Source organism: Phodopus roborovskii, unplaced genomic scaffold, assembly GCF_943737965.1.
Source record: "Phodopus roborovskii unplaced genomic scaffold, PHOROB, whole genome shotgun sequence".
Lineage (NCBI taxonomy): Eukaryota > Metazoa > Chordata > Mammalia > Rodentia > Cricetidae > Phodopus > Phodopus roborovskii.
In genome coordinates, this window is record NW_026126410.1 from 10,094,361 (window position 1) to 10,116,158 (window position 21,798).

Sequence of the window (21,798 nt, forward strand, 5' to 3'; positions counted from 1 at the left end):
CTTTAACAAATAAAGCTTGCCTGAAGATCAGAGTGAGGAGCTAGCTACTAGTTAGCCATAGAGGCCAGACAGTAGTGGCCACTCCTTTAATTCCAGCACTAGAGAGACAGGCAGATCTTGTGAGTTCAAGGTCACCCTGGGCTACACGACATCAATCCAGTCTAAAAGAGAAACAGCTCACACAAAGGTGATCTCAGCACTTGGGATCCCAGGCCTTTAATCCCAGCACTATTGAGTAATATAAGGTGGGAGGAGACAGGAGCTCAGGGCAGTCTGAGGTTTGGTGGAAACAGAAGCAGCCTGAGGACACAGTAGAGGTGAGAACTCTAGTGCTGGCCACTTTGCTTCTCTGATCTTCATAATCAATCCCAATATCTGACTCTAGGTTTTTATTATTAATACTGATTAGAATTCAGGCTACAGTAATAAGTGTTTGGCAACCTAACTAGGAGCTAGAAAGCTTGGGTCCAAATGTGTGTCCTCAGGGAACACTTACCTAAGTGACTCAAATGTGATCAGAGACTGAGACCATTACCAAGAATACTGTATACCATTTGAAGCCAGCATCCAAGAAGCAGTGCAGAGAATGCTGTATACTTGGGGGCTGCAGGATATAAAAGGATACTAATAAAATGCACTGGAGCACAAAGGAGATAGAATGAGCAACACAATAATGGAGATGAAAGAGAAAAGGAGGAACTGACTGCAGGGACACCAGATTAACACCATACTTTTGAACTAGATCTACATACACAAGCTGAACAAAGTAGATAGCACTTCAGATGCAATGAAAGTACTTTCCCATTTTTCTCATATTTCCACACTCATAACAAATGAACAAAGGCTGGACACAGTTGTGCACATCTGTAATTCCAGCATTCCAGAGGCAAGTGGATCTCTGTGGGTTCAAGCCCAGACTGTTCTACAAAGTGAGTTCCAGAACTACCAGGGCTATGTTGACAAACCCTGTCTCAAAAGGAAGAAAGACAGACAGACAGGGAGAGAGAAACAAAGAAAGAAAAAAAGAAAGGAAGGAAGGAAGGGAGGGAAAGGGAATTTAGAGAAAAGGAGGATTTACTTTAGTTTACAATTCCAGGCTACAGTCCATTGTTGTGGGGAAGTCAAGACAAGAAGCTCCAACAGCTAGTCACATCACATCCACAGTCAAAAGCAAAGAAAAATGAACACACACATGCTTGTTTGTGTAAGATTCCCTGCTCTTACACAAATTGAGACTCTTTGCCTAGGGGATGGTGCCTCCCATAGTGTGCTAGATCTTCCCATAGCTTAATTTATACAATTCTCCACAGATATGCCCACAGCCTACCCCCAAGGAAGAATCCCTCACTGAGACTCTTCCTGGCCATTGGACATTGTGTAAGATCCACAAAACTAAGCCTCACACCGGAAACTTGCTTTTCTTGACCTACCTCTGTATCAGGGTCGATCTCTGTGGGTTCAAGGCCAGACTGTATAGCTTCCCCAAAGCTGCTCTTCAGAGCCACCCTCATTCTTATTGAAATATTCTTCCTTTTGATTTCTAACACACTTCTAATTTTAAGAATTCTTCTTTGACTGCTCCTTGTTACTTTTCATCTCAGCTGTCTACCTGTCCCTTGGAGGCTGAGGATCCTTAAGATTCTGGTCCTAGCACTGTTCTTTCTTCTATAATCTATTTTGAGAGGCATTCTAGAACAACAGTGAAAATCGAAGACACAAGAACTGCATTGATCCTGTTGTTTTCCAGCTGTGTGGCCGTGGGAAAGTTACCTAACATCTCTGATACTTCCTCACATGTTGGGAGATACTATAATAGAAGCCATTTCTGAGGGTCACAAAGAGGGGAGCTACATTCTCACATGTAACAAACATACCACAAAACACAGTAAGCTTTAGGTGGCATAGCCATGGCTCCAATTATCACTTAGTTAAAAAAAAAAAACAAAAAAACAAAAAAAAACAAAAAAAAAACTCTACAAGTCATATACTTGGGATTATTTGGCATTAAGTTAATTATTCTCTAACCAGACTTTTTCCTGAGCCCCAGGTCTGTCTGATCATCAATTAAGCATTCCCAAATGCTCATTAACTCAACATTTACCAAGTAGCTAATTTCTGTCTTCCCACTCCAGCTTTAGCCAAAAACTTTTATATTTGTTTACCTGTTTGAATAACAGCTCTCCCTTTTGGATTCTTTTTCCAGAAAAATGACAGCACAGTTAAGCAAGGCCCAAGCTTTTGAAAGCTAATGTCCTCTTCTTTCAACTAGTCCTGTCTTAATCATAACATAATCTCTAACGGAGTGATTCAGTTTAATCTATTTTCTTTTATGGATTACTGCTACAGTTCTGTTCCCAACCACATCCTCATTTCAACTGCCTTTCCTCTCACACTATAATTCTTTCACACTGAAATGGGGAAGTGTCATCTTTTCTAATATTCCTATCATTTTTTTCCATTAGCTTCAGTATAAAATCCCTGTTTTTCACTTTGATGTGATACTTAGCTTTAACTGTCAACATGACACAATGTATAAGCTCCCAAGAAGAGAATCTCACTTGGAAACTGTCTACATAGGGTTGGTCTGTGGGCATATGTATGTACAATTATCTTTGGTTACTTGATTTAAAAAGACACAATCTACCATGGGTGGCACCATTCCCTAGGCAGAGGGTCTTGAACTGTATAAAAGTGGAGAAATCAAGTTGAACACAAGCAAGCAAGCAACTGAATGAGCATGTGTGTACCCTTTCTTTCTGTTCTCGACTGTGGATGTGATGTGACTGGCTAAGTTCCTGCTACCTTGACTGTTTTTATGGACTGAAACCTCGACTGGTGATTGAAACAAACCCTTCTTCTGAGTTGATTTTTGTCAGGGTATTTCATTCCAATAACGTAACTAGAGCATGATGCTTGTTATTGGAGGTATTTTAGTCACTTTCTCTCTAATTTCATTTCCCAGACCTCTGGTTGTTTCTCTATCCTTCACCATCATGCTTTCCTTAGTATTAGCTTGTGGTGATATATTGTTTATGATCTAATAAAGACATGGAAGAGCAGAAAAGCAAAGCAGCCAAGCCACTAGCTCTTAACCTCTACCTCAGGCTGAAAGGGCTGATCCTGTCTCCAAGATTTCTCTCCAAGCCTCAGACTACTGCTGGAAAATCAATCTACACATGAGACCATTTGCTTTTTATACCTCCCTAGTGCTGGGATTAAAAGCGTATGATTCCAAGAGCTGAGATAGATCATCTATGTGTGAGCTATTTCTCTTTAGGACTGGTTGAATTTCATGTGGCCTTCAACTAAACAAAGATCCATCTACCTCTACCTTCCAGGTGATGGGATTAAAGATGTGTATCACCACCACCTGGCTTCTATAGTTAACTATCGAGGCTAGCTTTGCAAACTGATCTCCAATGGCTTTATTAGATCATAAACAATATATCACCACATAACCTGGGATCCCTTTGCTCTGTTCTCTTCCTCTGTAATACTTATATTGTTATACTCTCTCTACTTCCTGTAACACTGCTCCTAATTGAGTTTAAAAGGCCTAAATGAGAGTTGAGTGTGGTAGTATGTGCCTGTAATCCCAGAACTCAGGAGGCTGAGGCAGGAGTTTGAGGCCAGTGTGGTCTACATAGCAAGGTCAAGACCAGCCAGGATATACATACAGTGAGACCCTATTTCAACAAACAAACTAACCAAAAGATAGTTAAATAGAGGTTAGAATTTCTAGAATTTTACTGTTTGTTCAAAATATGGTCAATTCTCTCTCTCTCTCTCTCTCTCTCTCTCTCTCTCTCTCTCTCTCTCTGTGTGTGTGTGTGTGTGTGTGTGTTTTCCTGAGACCCAAAATGATTTTCTGTTTATTTATCTATCTCTGCTTTCATCAAATGGGTAAAATGGTGGAAGGATGAAATTTAAATGTATCTTTTATTAAAATGTTGTGTTATATAAATGGTGAGGGACACCATGAAAGGACAAGAGGCACTCCCCCCCCCACACACACACCTTTTTTCCTAAGTAACATGTTTCTGCCTCATCTCTTTTCCTCCCTCCACCCACCCTCAAACTTCTCTTACAGTAAAAGTCACTCTGTGTTCTTTTTAAATCCCCAAGGTTTCACATTTTATTGCCCCAAAACGCTGCACCACCAAGGTTCTTGTATAGACTGGTTATTTCACTGTGAGAAGAAACTGTTTAGTTCATTCTACCTTGGAAGAGCCCAAGAGAGGTAGTTCTTGTCTCTTTCCACTCCCCTTCTCCCCTCCTTTCTGGCTGGAGCAGAGGCTGCCAATCTCAGGCACAGACAAGGCAGACAAAGGTTCATTTGTAAAGAACCTCCTTCCACCACCTCCTCTCTTCTCCTTTGCCCAGACTACCCAGTCAGCTGGAGCATTTAAGAAGGTTCTTCTGTCAATAAGACTGAAAAGAAAGAAAAAGGTATGGATTTTTCTCTATGCAAATGTTTTATATCTTTTATTCTCTTCTAAACTGCTGCTGTAGATTAGAGCAGAAATATATGTGTGTGCTGAATAGATGGGAAAGATATGGAGACTGAGAAGTCCTCTAAAAAAATGGTACATGTACCTGTGAAGAGATAGGTCCTGAGATAAGGCAAAAATATCTGATCCAAACAGGGAAGCAAATGCATTGCTCACTGACCTTCATTTAATGTACAGATTGACTCTGCATCTATCTTCCTCAGAATTATGTGTGGGTGTTGAAGTATGTAAGATTTGCTCTGTCAGTCCTCTACATGAAGCTAATTGCAATGTCAAAGAAAGCAAATGGTTTTGCTTTTAGAAACTACGATTCCTGAAAAGAAACTGGTAGCAACGTGAGACACAAAGAGGGAATTCACTGCCTGCATCCTTGGTGTTCTCACCATGGAACACAGTACAGAGTCTGTGCTTGCTCAGATGAAGCAAACACTCTCCCTTCAGGACTTAGAAAGATACCCTTTTAAGATTTCTTGACTCAGTTACTTGCACAGAGTATGGCCGGATTTCCCCACTGTTACTCCTTTTCTCCTCTGATGAGTTATTGTGGTCAGAAAAAAATAAAATGATGCAAGATTGGGCACTAGCATCATCTTGTAGCATGGTCTGAAAAGCCCAAAGGCAGATCTCCTTTGGTGAATATGTAGACTACTTTGCCAAGAGCAAAGGTATCTTCAGGACCTACGCTGCCACACATGGTACAGGAGTTTTTGAAAGGTGTATCCATTTCCTGTACCATTTTTATCCCTTTGCATATGCTATGAGATATTTCACTTCAGACTGTCCTAGTACAACCAGCCTCAAAGACAGATAATAACAAAAGGTGAGAATTTTAAAAATATCTGTTGTTGTTGCTGTTGTTTTCAGTGCCCAAGAGAGCACACACAACTAAGACAACAATTTTAATCTCTCCCAACTATCGTTTTTCAAGTGTCAAACATTGGGGGCTGTGGTTGTCCATTGGTTTTGCAGGCTTTCTTCTCTCTTGCCAGTTGTTGACAGACATCTGAAAATGGGCTGCTCTTTGAGCATAATTCATCAACTGTTTCATTCCTCTGCTCTGCAAACTGGTTTCCAGAACTGATATCAGCTGTCTGGATGAACTGTACCACAACTATCTGAATGTGTCAACTCCATCTCCCTGTTAGTTTTGCCCATTAAATGGTTTAGTTTTTCTTTTTTACATCCTCATTTAACTCCAGCCATTCAAAAGCTTGCCAAAAACTCTCACAGAACTAAACTTTGCGACTCCCAAATGGCAGTGCAATGATTTAGTGCTTGTGTGGAAATGCCTTCTTTATAATTCTGCATCCACTGCAGTGAATGAATTTTTTTCTTCTGATAAAGTGTATGATGGGTGTATGTAAATTTCTAAGTATACCAATACTGCATTTTAAGTGGTATCATACAATATTAGGAATAATATTAAGGTCAGAAAATTGATTTTTTTTTTTTTTTTTTTTGGTAAACCAGTGCATAACCAATCTCAAAGGTTCTCCTGTTCCTTCAGAGCTACAGTCTTCCACTGGCTTTTTTTGCAAGTTGAATGTTCTCCAGGAAGAATTTTAAGTGCATGTGTATGACCTAAAAGAGGAAAAATGGAGAACAATTTCCTTCAAAATGACCAGTCTTCTCGCTTTGGCTGGCATTCGAAAAATATTAACTTTGATGGATTTCCAAGAATCATGGTTGATGTTTCTTGCTTTTAAGAAAAAAAAATGACAAATATACCCAGGGAACAAACCAGTCTGAACACTTTTCCATTTGTTATGAAGAACTAAAGCTACTTATCTGAACCTAAATAAAGAAGGAGCGAGTAGGCTTCAGTTATAACCTGTAATTTATGAAGTGTTAAAAAATTAAAAAAAAAAAAAGCCTATCAAAAGTGCTGTCCAGACATGGAAATTTCCATTGCTGTAGACTGAGCCTTAGCCAGAAACACTACTTTGTGCTCTGGCACAGGCGTGAGGTACATGGTATGGCAATATACCTGCTTTTCCAGAAATTTATTTGCTCATTCCTTAAGTGAATGTTTCCATTTTTTTTCTGAGTCAAGGCTCTGGAGTGATTCTAAAAAATGTTTTTCAGCCCAGTCTTTGCCTTCATGATCCCGGCATCTCTTCTTCAAATCTCAGATCTCCTCTTGCTTCTTTTCTTGACCTACACTCTCTCCTTGTCAGGTACAGGGCTATCACTACTATCAATAAACATCCCCTTACTCTTATATTTCTAGTTCCAACCTTGATTTTTTAAGATCATGGTGTGTTGATTTGAAGGAAAATGGCCCTCAAAAGGAGTAGCGCTATTAGAAGGTGTGACCTTGTTGGAGTAGGTGTGGTCTTGTTGGAGGAAGCATGTCACTGTGGGGGTGGGCTTTGAGGTATCCTATGCTCAAGCTACTCCCAATAAGACAGACCACTTCCTGTTGCCTGCAAGATATAGGACTCTCAGCTTCTTCTCCAGCACCATATCTGCCTAAACATTACCACATCCCCCATGACAATAGTGGACTGAACCGCTGAAAGAGTAAGCCAACCCAATTAAATGTTTTCCCTTATAAGAGTTGCTGTGGTCATGGTGTGACAGCAATAGAAACCCTAAGACAGAAGTCTTAGGATGACCCTCCTAATTATTTATTTATTATTATTTAATTATTTATTTATTTAATTATTACCACAGTATTTTTCTTGAAGTTCTATGAAATTGTCTCCTTTCAGTTTAAATAAAAAAGTGTGTGTGTGTGTGTGTGTGTGTGTGTGTGTGTGTGTGTGTGTGTTTACATCACAACTGTGAGTCCTTGGAGTTATAGTGAGTTGCTTGACATGGGTACTGGCAACTGAACTAGGTGTAAGAGCAGGAAATGTTCTTGACTGCATAGATGTAGCCATCTCCCCAGAACCTTTATATTCTTTTGAAAAGTTTTTTGTTTTGTTTATGTGTATGTGTGTGATAGAGACCCTTGAAGAAGCAAGCTTCAGTTAATATCACATATAACACAGATTTTCTCAGCTTTCCACTAACTTGTCCTTTGACCTTAAACTCATTATCTTACGAGCCTGTACTTTCCCAATCTCCTTCATGATTTATAATCTCTTTCTCTTGACTTATCTTCTATGCAGTACATCAATGATTGAGTTTCCCTGAATTTTGCCCCGGATCACTTTTTTTTTTTATTAACATCATTACTGAACAGAAATCTGCAAATCTACAACCAAAATGTCAACATCAGTCTTCCCTATACTAAGACACCAGTTGTTTTTTTTTTTTTTTTATGTTTTTCTTTCTTTTTTTTTCTGTATGTTCCATGCATATAAAACAAATAAGCCAATTTTTAGTTATTTTTAAAGCTGTGTTTGTTTGTTTGTTTTTTAATGTCATGTCATGGTGGCACATGCTTCTGATTCCAGTACTCAGGAGGCAGAGGCAGGCAGATCTCTGAGTTAGAAGCCAGCCTGATCTACAGAGTGAATTTTGAGATAGCCAAGGCTACACAGAGAAACACTATCTTGAAAATGCAAAATCAAAATAAAACAAAACAACCACACCAACAACAAAAATCCCTGTTTTATTTTTTTCCAAAAAGGTAGGTGTGTGTGTGTGTGTGTGTGTGAGTGTGTGTGTGTGTATTCCACATGGATGTCCAAGGATAACTTATAGAAGCCAATTCTTTCCTTGTACCAAATGAAGGTCCTGGGATTAGAACTCAGGTCAAGTCATCTATCCCTATAGAACTTGATAGCAAGCATCCTTACCTACTGAGTTGACTCACCAGCCCAGATTTTCACCTTCAAAGAAGCTTTCTATGGTCTGTCACAGCCAGCTCCCATGCTCTGTGTTTCCAGAGATCTCATGTTTAATTGTACTACAAGAGCTGTGAATTCAACTAAGTAGTGTCTAATTATTATCAATACTCAAATCGTTCACTGCGTGGAGTTACTGGTAAAGGCTAAACTTATTTTTATATTCTTGAAATCATCTGGGATTCTTGGTTCTTCCAATAGTTCTTGTTATAAAGGAAACACTAAAAATATTTGTTAGGTTAAACAAGATAAACTAGCTTGCTTCTCTTTTCCTTTCTCTGACACAATTGCTCAGGGACTATATTAATGAATCCCACACTGTGCATCCTGTGACTTCCTCCCATTCTCAGCATTGGCTGTACTTCCTGTGAACAGCTTTGCTGGCTTGCTCTTGATCTGGGAATCTGCAGTTACGAGTCAAAGATAAGAAGATTGGGTCTTGAAGAAAACCATCCCAGGTTACATTTCAGTGGCTTTATTTTACGCAGAACAAAAAAGAAAAGGATTATGCCAGCAGTAAAAAGGGCAGCCTGAGTGGCTCATTGTGCAGACTTTAACGGCTTCTATTTGTGTTTTGGGATCGATCCAATTGCCACTAATCTAATGTGAGTGACAAGAGCTGGAGGGACTATAGCCCAATGAAGGGAGAGTAATAGGCAAAGTATTACTTGGATAATTCAGCTTAAGTATTGAAATTGCCAAGGAGGCATACAGCTGATACTTAGGATCTATAAAACGTGGGTATCCCCTTCACATCTCTCTAAAGATGGATACCTACAGTGGGAGCTCTGTAGATTTTTGTTTCTGCTCAATATGGAGTAACAGAAGCCAGATTTACCTGTTCTACAGAAGCAATACCAAACAAAACAAAGTGAGTGGGGAGGAGGGGGGAGTGAAACAAACATTTGTGGAGATAATGGAAGTTGAGTCAGGAAGGACACTGGTCCCTGAGACAAAAGAGGAGAGCCCTAACATGTTCCCCACTACTTCTTAAGACAGACTCTAAGCTGCATCTCAGGAAAGGAAAACTCAGGGCCCTGAACTGAAAGTCAAGGAGACCATCCATGGTGGTTAGAGATCATACACCAGAATACTAAACTCAAGACAGCTGCCCAGGGAAAAAATGTTGAAGGTCTTCAGAGAGCCCCACTCAGATATCAGGCAGAAAACTGATCAGTGTATCCACATGAGAAAACTATCCAAGGTCAAGGGGAAAAATCCAAAAGGATTAGGAAATAGAGTATCTGGCTACTTAAATATAGGAATAGTCATAGCAATACTGAAAAACTATTAATATTTAATTTGGCATTGAGTTAAACACTTGGAGGATTTGATCTCAATGAAGAATAATTGTATCTAGACTAAACACTGCTCTGGAAACATCTAACAAACCATAAAAGGAAGAGCTAAGAAAGTAAAACTGTTTGTGAAATGTCAGCTACTTCCTAGAGCAAAGTATAGGAATAGTTTTAAGAAAATAAAAGTATATAGTATCTCATTAGTCTTCCACGTTTGGCAGTCAGCAGAAAATTACAAAGGAGGCAAAGAAGCAAAAACTCTGGGGTAGAAGATAGAACAGTGGCAGAGTGTTTGACCAGCACCTATTAGGCCTTGGGTTCAAACCCCAGCACCACCACCCAAGAAACTGTAACTCACAAGAACAATCAATCAACTGAAACCAAACCAGAACAGATACAAACGCCAGGATTAGTAGACGAGACATTAAAAGTATCTTTTTAAAGCACTGGGGAAAAAATATCTGTCCATCTATTAAACTACAATCAGTAGATACATCTTTCAAAAACAATGATAAAATAGAAACATTTTCAGATAAAATATAAACATGACCTACTGGACCATGAAAGGGTGCCCTTTATATAGCCAAACTCTACCAGACAGAACTATGGGTTTTAGGAGGAATGGAAAGAAAGCACTTAGCAGTTGAAATGACTTCATGGATAAATGTATGCTTTTCTCATTAATTAGATTTTTAAAACATAGGTGAGTGAGGGAAAATATATATTGTGGCACATGTAGCATACACATGAATAAAATGTCTAAATACACCCTAAGGGAACCCCCAGCTCAGCTTTTCTCCAAAGAGTAAAGGAAGGAATTGGGCCATGCAGTTAGTATCTTAACTTTTCCTGGTCCTACCACAGGAGCTGGCTTCTGTCTTTCTTGCTCAGAATGCTAATAGGGCCAGTGTGTACAAGTTCCCAAGGAGCTATAGAAAACAAAGCAATGTGAAGTTATTAATCACAGAGCAGGAAGAAAACCCTGAGCACATTTCTTAGGGGAAGGTAAAAGCCAGACCACGTATATAACCTTGCATCTGTTCTTAGTATGATCAAATGAAGTGGCTTTGGCTATGCTTGTCTTTGGGCAGTGACAGGACTAAGTATGTGCTATATTCATAGGTACAAAGAAAACATTGAAATTTAAACAGGAGTGCATCACTGCGGATCTTGTCCTCAGCCAAACGCAGAATAAATAGGTGAAGAGATCTGGCACCTAGCTTTTCCTTGGGGACAGGGAGAGTTGGGCCACACATCCAATATTCTACCTTCTCTTAGAGCTATTCAGGGGATTGGCTCTAGTCTCACCTGTCTCTTGAAGCACCGATAAACATCTTCTAGAAACCCACCGTTTAGAGTAAAGACAGTTGTTGGGACTAGCACAGAGAGACCACAAGAGAAGTTGTTTTGTTGTACAAAGCTGATTCATCAACTGGGAAAGGCAATAGCTATTCTTTTATTTGTTTAAATCAAATGCACTGTGGTGGACACCATCACCAGAAGCAACTTAGGTAAGAAAAGGGTTTATTTCATCTTGGTAATAGTTCCTTCCTGAGGGAAGTCAGGGCAGGAATCAAAGCAGAACCTCCTAGGAATGCTGCTTACTGGCTTGTCCCAGTGCCACATTCAACTGTCTTCCTTTTATCATCCTGGACCTTCTGCAGGGAAGGGGAGAGAATGGGAGGGAAGGGGAGAGGAGGGAAGGGGAGGGATGGAAAGGGCTGGGCCCTTCACATCAATTAAAAATCAAGAAAATGCCACTCAGGTATACCTACAAGCCACTCTGAAGGAGACATTTGCTTAACCAAGGCTCCCTCCCAAGTGACTCTGGTTTACATCACATTGCCAAAATTATCCTTTTCTGTTTATTTATTTATTTATTTATTTATGTTTTCCTTCCTCTGGCTCCTTTTTTCTCTTCTTTATTGGTGTCTATACTTTGTTAAAAATCAAGGGATTGCCAAACTACGTAAAATATGTTTTAGGATAGTTTTTTAAAGACAGGATTTCACTGGCTTTTTTGGGGACAGGGTCTTGGCCTAGAACTTGCTATATAGCACACATAGACTAGCTTTAATGTATTGATCCATCTACCTTAGCCTCCCTAGTATTGTGATTACAGACATGCACAACTATGCCCAGCCACAATCCAATTATTAATTTTTTTAGATAAATGGCAGAATCAAAATGTAATTTGTTTTTCAAGACAGAGTTTCTCTGTATAGCTCTGGCTGTCCTGGAATTCCCTCTGTAGACCAGGCTAGCCTCAAACATGGAACTCTACCTGCCTCTGCTTCCCAAGTGCTTAGATTAAAGGCATCTGACACCACTGTCCTGAAATGTAATTTTTATAATCACATTTATTTATTTATTTATTTATTTATTTATTTATTTAGGGGTGGGGTTGTCAGACCTTAACTTGCAAAAGTCAATTACCTTCTTCCACTAGATACATCCCAAAGATTGAACTCAGGTTATCAGGCTTGGTGACACACCCTTTGATCTGCAGAGGCAACTCACCAGCCCTAGAACATATTCTTCACCAAAGAAAACACACAGGAAAAAAAAAAAAAAAAAACATTGCATGAAAAGAGACTCAACATCAACAATGAATAAGAAATGGCAATATAAACCAATGAGATATCATATAGACTGGCCAAATACCTAAGATGTAAAAAGTGACCAAATCAGTAGTCAGAGACTGTGTAGAAACCACACAGCTGGTGGGAATATAAAATGGTTGTAAAAATAGCTTGATAATTTATTTAAAAGTAAAACTATACTAGCACTGGGATAATAGTTCTTCTGGTACAGTGCTTGCCATGTAAGCATGATGACTTGACAGAGTTTGAACCTAGAACACAAGGGGAAAGAAGTCACACATGGCATCGCATGCTTGTAATCTTACCACTGGGGAGGCCGAGATCAGAGGCCTGTGGGAGCTCCCTGGCCAGCCAGCCTAATGGATTAGCAAGCCCCAGACCCAAGGACAGGTCCTGTCCCAGGAACCAAGGTGGAGACTGGAGAGCTGGCTCACTTGGTGCTCTTGCAGAGGAGCTGGGTTCAATTCCCAGCACCCATATCAGGGTTGACAACCATCCATAAACACAGTGCCAGGGCATCCAACAGGCATGTATGTGGTACACATACAGGCATACAGGCAAAACATACACATAAAGTAAAATAAATTTTAAAACTCAAGCTAGGTGGTTCCAGAGGAATGGCACCAAGGTGGACCTCTGGCTGCCACCTATTTCACATGTACATATTTACCCGAGTACATATTTACCCAAGACTCAAATGTTCATTAACTGGCAAATGGGTAGGATATTTAGCAATAAAACATCTAAACCTCAAAACAACTATACTGAAATAACCCACATAAAAGATTGTATGGTTTCATAATACTATTTTATATAGGAATCCAGAATATGAACATCATCTGTGGCTTCAGGAAGCAAATCAGTGGTTGATAGATGGGATAGGCAACAAGGAAGGATGGACAATAAATGGGTGTGGGGAAACTTAGGGGCAATTTATATGATTAATATAAATGATTGTAGTGATGGCTTCTTGGGGAAAAATCACATACCCAAATTTAACAAACTGTATATTTGAAGTATTTGAAGTTGCTGGATGTCAATTTCACTTCAAAAAGCCATAAAAGCTTCTTCACCCAATGAAAGCAGCCTGTTCGTTCTACACAAATATTTCCTCAAAGATTGACAGCTGTGTTTTTTTTCTTGCCACAAAGTGAAGGTTCACAGTGTGGTGGCTCCAGTCTTCTTGAAAAGCAAAAACTATCAGGGAGTATGTGATATTATTTTTTGAAAAACACATCTTGTGGGTAATAAAGAAGGGCCTTGTCTAAGCAGCTGAGAATGAGAGCATCTCCCCAGCATTGATGTTTTAACCATATGAATACTGCAGGTGTGATGGTACACATGAGCAATGTCAACATTTGTGTAGAGGAGACAGGAGAGTCAGGAGTTCAAGCCCATACTCTGCCTCAAACAAAACAAAACAAAAACAAAAACAAAACAAAAAACCCACAAATGTAAAAATACATATGAATTTTAGTTTATGATCTGGGAAAAGTCCATTTGAAGATGCATATACATACATACATACATACATACATACATACATACATACATATATTAGATTGTGATCTACTGTAGAACTAATGTTTTGTTCTATTAAATCGGAGACTGTATAAATAGATTTCATTTTTGTCATTTCTTTATGACATTTTGTCATTTCAGTAATGTTTAGAGATAAGAATTAGGTAGACCTTAAATGCTCTTCCATGATAATGAGATTGATGACTAACTTATGTGCCATCATAGAACCCTCATCTAGTAGCTGATGGAGACAGAAGCAGACACCCACAGCTAAACACTGGAATCCAGATGCAGAGAGGGAGGAATGATAAGAAAATGGGGTCAAGACCAGGCTACAGAAACCCACAGAGATAGCTGACCTGAACAAGGGGGAGCTCATGGACCCCCCCAGACTGATAACTGGGAAACCAGCATTGTACTGACTCAGACCCCCTGAACATGGGTCTCAGTTAGAAGGCTTGAGCAGTCTAAGGGACCTCTGACAGTGGAACCAGGATGTATCCCTGGTTCATGAAAGGACTTTGGGAGCACATTCCCCATGGAGGGATAACTGCCTTAATCTAGAGGCAGGAGGGAGGGCCTAGTCCCTACTCCAAATAACTTGACAGATTTTGTTGATCCCTCCTGGAAGGCATCACCCTCCCTGTGGAGTGTTGGGGGGGGAGGGAATGGGATAGGAGGGGGGTAAAGAGGGAGGGAGGGGGAAGGAACTAGGATTGATATGTAAAATATTAAAAAAAAAAGAAGAAGAAGAAGAATTAGGTAGGCCCAATTTTAAAAGTTACAAGACAAGCCAGGTCAAATATAACTAACTCAAATTAGAATATGAAATAAAACCTGAAACTTTTTTTAATTTATTATTTTACATGTTGATCCAAGTTCCCTCTCCCTTCCTCCCTTCCCCCTCCCTTTCTCCCTTCCCCCTCCCTCCCTCCCTCACTTTTACCCTCTCTGCCCTCTCTCACATGCACCCTGACTACCCTCCCTTCCATCCCCCCACCCCAATTCCACATGTAGTAGGGCAATGCCATCCAGTTGGGGTCATGTAGATCTGACAGGTCATTTGAAGTAAGGACTAGGGCTTCTCTCCTGTCTCTAGGTTCAGGCAGTTATCCCTCCATGGGGGATGTGTTCACAAGGTTCTTTTGTGCACCAGGGATACATCCTGGCTCCACTGTCTGAGGTCCCTTAGACTGATCAGTCCTTCTGGCTGAGACCCATATTCAGGGGGGCCTGAGTCAGTCCCATGCTGGATTCCCAGCTATCAGTCTGGGGGTCCGTTAGCTCCTCCTTGTTCAGGTCAGCTGTCTCTATGTGTTTCTGCAGCCTGGTCTTGTCCTCTCCATCTGCATCTGGGTTCTAGTTTGACTCAGTGTTTATGTATGGGTGTTTGCTTCTGTTTCCAACAGGTATTAGATGAGGGCTCCATAGATAAGTTAGTTGTTTATCTCACTATCCGGGAAGGGCATTTATGGTAGCCTTTCCACAGATGCTCAAATTGTTAGTTGGTGGCAGTCTTGTAGGTCTCTAGACCTTTCTTTGGGTTCAATTTTCTCTTCAAACCAATATTGGCTCCCTCTTTTATGTTCTCTCTCTCTCTCTCTCTCTCTCTCTCTCTGTGTGTGTGTGTGTGTGTGTGTGTGTGTCCTGTCTTCTATTCCTACCCAGACTCAATCTTCCTAGTCGCACGTGTTTTCCTTTCCTCCCCCTCTCTTTCTCCTATTTCTCTCTCCATTCACTGCCCCCCCACTCCCCTTGTGCTCTGGGGGACTTATCCCTTCCCACTTCTGTGAGGGACTTTATATGAATCTCTTAGAATATACACCTTGTATCCTATTTCCTCTGGTGGTGTGAATTATAGGCTGGTGATCCTTTGCTCTAGGTTTAAAATCCATATATGAGTGAGTACATACTATGTTCCTCTTTTGTGGCTGGGTTACCTCATTCAGGATGGTTTCTTCAAGTGCCATCCACTTGCCTGCGAATTTCAAGATACCATTATTTTTTTCTGCAGAGTAGTATTCCATTGTGTAGATGTGCCACATCTTCATTATCCATTCTTCAATTGAGGGGCGTCTAGGATAGAAGAAGTTAATATATTAATAAAAAAAACTGATACAAAAGCAGAAAGGAGACTTGGAAGGAGGAGTGCAGGAGTTGGGGAGATGGCAATGTACAAATGTACACGGGGGGGGGGGGTGGAAGAGGGAAGGCACAAAGCAAATGAGTGTGGAAACATCACATTGGAACCAGTTGCTATGCATGTTAAAACCAAACAACCTTAAAGTACAATGTGCAAAGAGAACTGCCCTTTATCGGTCTCCCTTCTCTGCCAGGAAGACATCTTGGCATGTTAGCAAAGTGCAATGTGCACGGCTGTGGATGCTAATCCTGAATTCTACATTATGCTGTTATTCCCCCTTTACTCCAATAAGCTCCAGCCCCTCCAGGTCGAATACAGAACCTAGAGGAGACTGGTTGCAAACATAATGGATATCTTAGTCTTGTACCACTATTAAATTACCTCCTGAGGAACTAGATTTGTGTGCTATGGCCACAAAGGTTCAAACCAAGACTGGTAGGCAGAAGCTAAGGAAGGTTAGTGAAATGTTAGAACTACATGAACAGAGTGTTCACAGTTTCCCATTGTAGGTGGTCATGGCCACCACAGATGATTATGAAAGGATCCAAGCCTCCATTTTCAATTGCTGATAAGTAGTCTATGTAGGTAAAAAAAAAAAATCACAACACTAATAAAAAAAATTGTAACAATAATGAGCCCAAAGAATAATTCCAAAATATTTGAAAACAACTGGACTATATAGATATTTCTAGAATAGTACCTATGAATATTGGCTGGCATAAATAAGGTTTATTTGTCTCTGTCAGGACAGGACCTAGGTTCTTTGACAATGTTGTGGTTCTGTAAATACATGAAATATCAGGTTCATTTGGCAATGGTAGTTGTTCTACAAACTTTTGTGTGTTTACATTATCTTAAAAGCGATTGTTCTTGAGTGACCACCCATAAAAATTGTGTGACTTTGGATACCTTAAGTGAAGATGCTTACCCTTAGTTTTTCTTTCCTTAGCAGTCCCCATTCAACACTAGTGTGTGTGTATGTGTGTGTATTTCTCATACTGGTTAATGAATAAAGCACTGTTGGCCAATAGGAAAGGAAGATAGGAGGGATTAGAAGACAAGGAGGAAAGAGGAAGGAGTAAGGAGGAGTCAGATGGAGAGACCAGGTAGACCAGACACCTGCCCCACTCCCCGGTAAGGTGAAACCACATGGAAATATTAGATTAACAGAAATGGGTTAATAATTAAGACAGAGCTAGCCAATAAGAAACAAGTAACTGGCCAACAGCATTATATCAAATACAGAGTCTCCGTGTGTTATTTGGGGCTGGCATGGCGGTGGGACAAGACTGGCGGCAGGCAGAAAAACCTAACTCCTTACGTGTGTGTGTGTGTGTGTGTGTGTGTGTGTGTGTGTGTGTTCGCACCTTCATGCACTCACACATGCACGTATATGTGAACACATGCATACTGGCACCCTGCAGAAGCCAAAGAGCCAGAGGTTTTCTTTGAGGAGTTATTCTCTCTCTGTCCACCCTGTTGCCACAGAATCTCTGCTATTCCTGCTGCCAGGCTGTGCTCCAGGTTATCTGGCCCCTGGCTTTTGAGCCATTTGCCTGTCTCTTCCTTCCATCTCATCAAAGGAGTGCTGGAATGACAGATGCATGCTGGCACCTGTAGCTTTTACATGGTTCCCAGGGGTTGACCTCAGGTCCTCAGGCTTGTGTGGCTGGTGTTCTTACCAGTTGAGCCACATCCCTGACACTCTCTACTTTTAAGTGGTGTCCAGACATTTGAAGTTATAGACAAGTATTTCAAATAAAAATGTAAATGAGCCCAGGGAGCCTTTTATCCCAGCATTTGGAAGGCAGAGGCAGGTGGATCTCTGTGAGTTTGAGGCCAGCCTGGTCTACAAAGTGAGTTCCAGGATAGCCTTGAAAAATGTATGTGTGTGGAATGTAAATGGTCAGAAAGTTACACTGTGAGAAACATAAAGAGCATGGAAAAGAAAAACTCCCCTCATACCCAAATTTATGACAACATGCAAAACGTTATGTTCAAATGAAGCCCACCTTTTAAGAAACAAATGCTGACAGATTTTGTTTGTTATTCCATCTCAGGAACAAAAGCCATGATGAAATTTGTGGTGCTTGTCACTCTTGGGCTAACTTTGCTGCTAGGAGTCCAAGCCATGCCTTCAAGTCGCCTTTCTTGCTACAGAAAGATGCTAAAAGATCGCAACTGTCACAACCTTCCAGAGGGCAGAGCCGACCTGACATTGATCGACACAAACATCCAGCATCATTTCTGGGATGGGAAGGGATGTGAGATGATCTGCTACTGCAATTTCAGCGAATTGCTCTGTTGCCCAAAGTAAGGAAATGACATTTCAAAGTGTATTACTATATTTGCAGGAAAAAAAGCCTCTTAAAAAATAATCTTTTACTGTCTTATATTTTTCCAAATGATTAATTTATAAATAGTTATCTCCACCTTGTAGTACTGGTGTGGAGATAAATTGCCCAATGATTTCTCTACAAAAATCTTTAAACACGAACTTTGAAAATCTACACAAATGTATATAACACAGTATGGCTAACTTTAACATATTTTTAGTGTTATTCATATTTATTGGGTTGTTTCAATTATTTTGTTTTATCATGATTATAATTACAATCCAGAAACACATTGTTTCAGTTTTTTGAATGCTGTAGAAATGTAACATTCATTGAGGGTTTATTATATGCCAATGATGGCAATAAATCCTTCATAGGTATTAATAAATAAATTTCATCCACTCAATAGACTCACGGTTCAGTTACCATCTTCTTTTTTGTTGTTGTTTGTTTGCTTGCTTAGGCATGATCTCAACTATAGCTCAAGCTGGCTAAAACTTGTTGTTTAGACCAGGCTGACCTTGAGACCTTGAACACTCATTGCAATCCTCCTCCCTCAGCATCCTAAATTCAGGGTTCACAGCTTGAGGTAACAGGCCTGGCTTAGAGCAGCTTCAGATGGATTTGCTGAAACTAATTACTCTCTTAGGTAAACTCAAATCCCAGCTGTTTTCAGAACCATCCAAGTGTGCAGTGTTCTCGTTGAATAACTGTGGTAGGGTTGCACAGTTGAGAAGATTTGGAGTTGGGGACTAGCCTGGGCTATATAGGGAGACTGCCACAAACAAACAAACAAACAAACAAAACCCTAAATAAAAATGTGAAAAATAATACCTTAACCTGTTAAATTCTACATCCAGTTCTTACAGCAACAACAAAAATCAGTTAGTAATATAATTGAACCTCAGAGTTGACACTGTAACTAATTTGAAAAGCAATATTTCTTTTTTAGATTAAACCAGTTAATGAAGAGCATCAAGCAAGTAACTGGGGCAGGAAATGTCATTAAGGGCTATGGGAGGACCTTCCAGCCCCATAAATAAGTTAATTAGAAATTAAATATGTTTAAAACAATTTACATTTTGGAAAATTGGTGTATGATAAGTAAAAAAAATGGGAGATTAAGTCAAGTTTTAGCTCTTGATTTTAAGATTATTTTCCTTTGATTAAGGATTATTTGAAATATTATGATCTTGGACATTGAATACTGTTTCAAATTGCTTTCAACATCAGATATCATATTTCCATCCTTCTAAGCAACCTGGAAGGTAGAAAAGGCAAATATAAATCTCTTACCTAGAAAAGGCAGATGGAAGTGACAGGGATACCTCACATAAGTAGCTAATGTTACTGTGGAGACAGAAAGCTGATTCAGACCAAGCTTGTCCCCAAAGTGAGGTTTCCAAAGCAGTGCCTATTCAACACCTGCCTGACCTGGGACCCCAGTGTGGACCGGCTGAATTAGCTATGCAGGGCAGGCCCTGCCAGCAGAGTTCAACAAGCCTTCGGGTGGTTTCTCAAGCACAGTGCTATTCCAGAAGCACTGTATTGCACGATGCAAGAATGTGTGTGTGGGGGGGGGGGGGGGGATGGAGAGATGGTTCTGAGGTTAAGAGTGCTGGCTGCTCTTCCAGAGGTCCTGAGTTTGATTCCCAGCAACCACATAGTGGCTCACAACCATCTGTAATGAGATCTGGTGCCCTCTTCTGACATGCCAGCAGAACACTGTATACACAATACATAAATTAATCATAAAAAAAACTTTAAAAAGAGAATGTGTTAGTTAACCCCATGAAACACATTTCTATACTGTAAAAATTAAATGCCAATCAGTACTAAATTTTTTATTACTGGATTATTAAACCAATTTACTGCAGAGAGCTTATATTTATTTTCTGATATAACTTTGTCATTATGACTGTTAACACATTGAAACAGAAGTGTAAATATACTGAAGCCACTTCTTTCTTTTTTTTTCAGTAGCAATAGAATCACTTTGCAAAGTGTGTTTCTATTAAGTCAGGATTATACCACTCTGTACATACAATTTTATACCATTCCATGTATGTTTTCATGTTACCCTATACCAGCTTTTCTACCCAAAAAGCTAAGACTAGCTTTTAGAACACTTTATTTGCATAAAATTTAGGAAGCTGAGATATTCAGATTAAATATAAGAAAAATAAATTATATACAATAAGAATTTAATAAAATTGAAATATATTTTAAATAAATATAAATATTTTAAACTTTGTTTAACAGTTTCCTAAGAAAAGACTACTAACCTGTCTCTTACCCCAAACTTAAACTTTGTAACCCATGTCCACATCAAAGTGAACTCTTTTGTATAAGGTTTTGAAATTATCTATGTTTTCCTTTTATTTATAGACAAATAATAGCAAATAACATCAACAGTGAGTGGATGAAAAAAAAAAAAAAAAAAAAAAAAAAAAAAAACCAGAGTTTGGTCTTTTGTGGCTCCTGTAGGAAATCCTTCTATGATTCTTTTTGTATTTGATTTGCCTACAATGAATAGTCGTACCTTAAGCCTTGGGAAACACTATCCACTTTCAACCTAGAAAAGATTGATATATGCCTTAGTTTTCAGCTGAGTTAACTGTGTTCTTTCTTTCAGAGATGTCTTCTTTGGACCAAAGATCTCCTTTGTGATCCCCTGCAACAGTCACTGAGGATAGCCATGCATTCTGGAGAACTGGGGTGGTTCCCAGTTTCCCACCAACTGCATCTATATAGCTACAGTTACGATTTCCATCCAGTATATAAAAGCAAGTGCAAAGCCTCACTTGCTGGGGGAAACCTGGCTAACAAAGCAATAAAAGTTATTTCCACTCAGCTTCTCTCTGTGGACTTTGTTAGCTTTAAGTAAAATGTTGGGCTAGAGACTTTTATTTAGGAGGAGTTCACTGCATTCAGTAAGAGTCCTGTCCCCATACTCCTCCACTGCTGGTAGGAGTGCAAACTTGTACAGCCATTTTGGAGATCAGTATGAAGGTTCCTCAGGAAAATGGGAATTGGTTTACCACAGGACCCTGTAATCCCCCTCTTAGGCATATACCCAAATAATCCACATCCATGCAACAAGGACATCTGTTCAACTATGTTCATACACACATTATTTGTAATAGCAAGAACCTGGAAGCAACCTAGATGCCCCTCAACTGAAAAATGGATGGAGAAAGTATGGCACATTTACACAATGGAATACTACTCTGCCGGAAAAAAAACCATGGAATCTTGAAATTCTCAGGCAAATGGATGGAACTTGAAGAAACCATCCTGAATGAGGTAACCCAGTCACAAAAAGGAACATGGCATGTACTCTCTCATATATGGATTTTAGACTTAGAGCAAAGGATCACCAGCCTATAATTCACACTGCCAGAGAAACTAGGATACAAGGAGGAACCTAAGAGATATACAAGGTCCCTCACAGAAGGGGAAAGGAACAAGATCTCCTGAGCATATTGGGAGTGGGAGGGGCAGTGAGTGAAGCGAGAACTAGAAGAAAGAGAAGGGGGGGAGAGAATAGCATGTAGGAGTAGGAAAAATGAGTTAGGGGAGGAATAGA

The 21,798-nt window shown here is 39.9% G+C and overlaps 1 protein-coding gene across 1 annotated transcript; it reads left to right on the top strand.

Moving 5' to 3' along the window:
* Positions 1–4,284: 4,284 nt before the first annotated feature.
* Positions 4,285–21,062, top strand: Scrg1 (stimulator of chondrogenesis 1). The gene is made up of 3 exons (XM_051182452.1): positions 4,285–4,449; positions 17,934–18,186; positions 20,845–21,062. Exons 2-3 carry the CDS (start codon positions 17,945–17,947, stop codon positions 20,897–20,899), a joined length of 297 nt encoding a protein of 98 aa, XP_051038409.1. The 5' UTR covers positions 4,285–4,449; positions 17,934–17,944; the 3' UTR covers positions 20,900–21,062.
* The last annotated feature ends 736 nt before the right edge of the window (positions 21,063–21,798 follow it).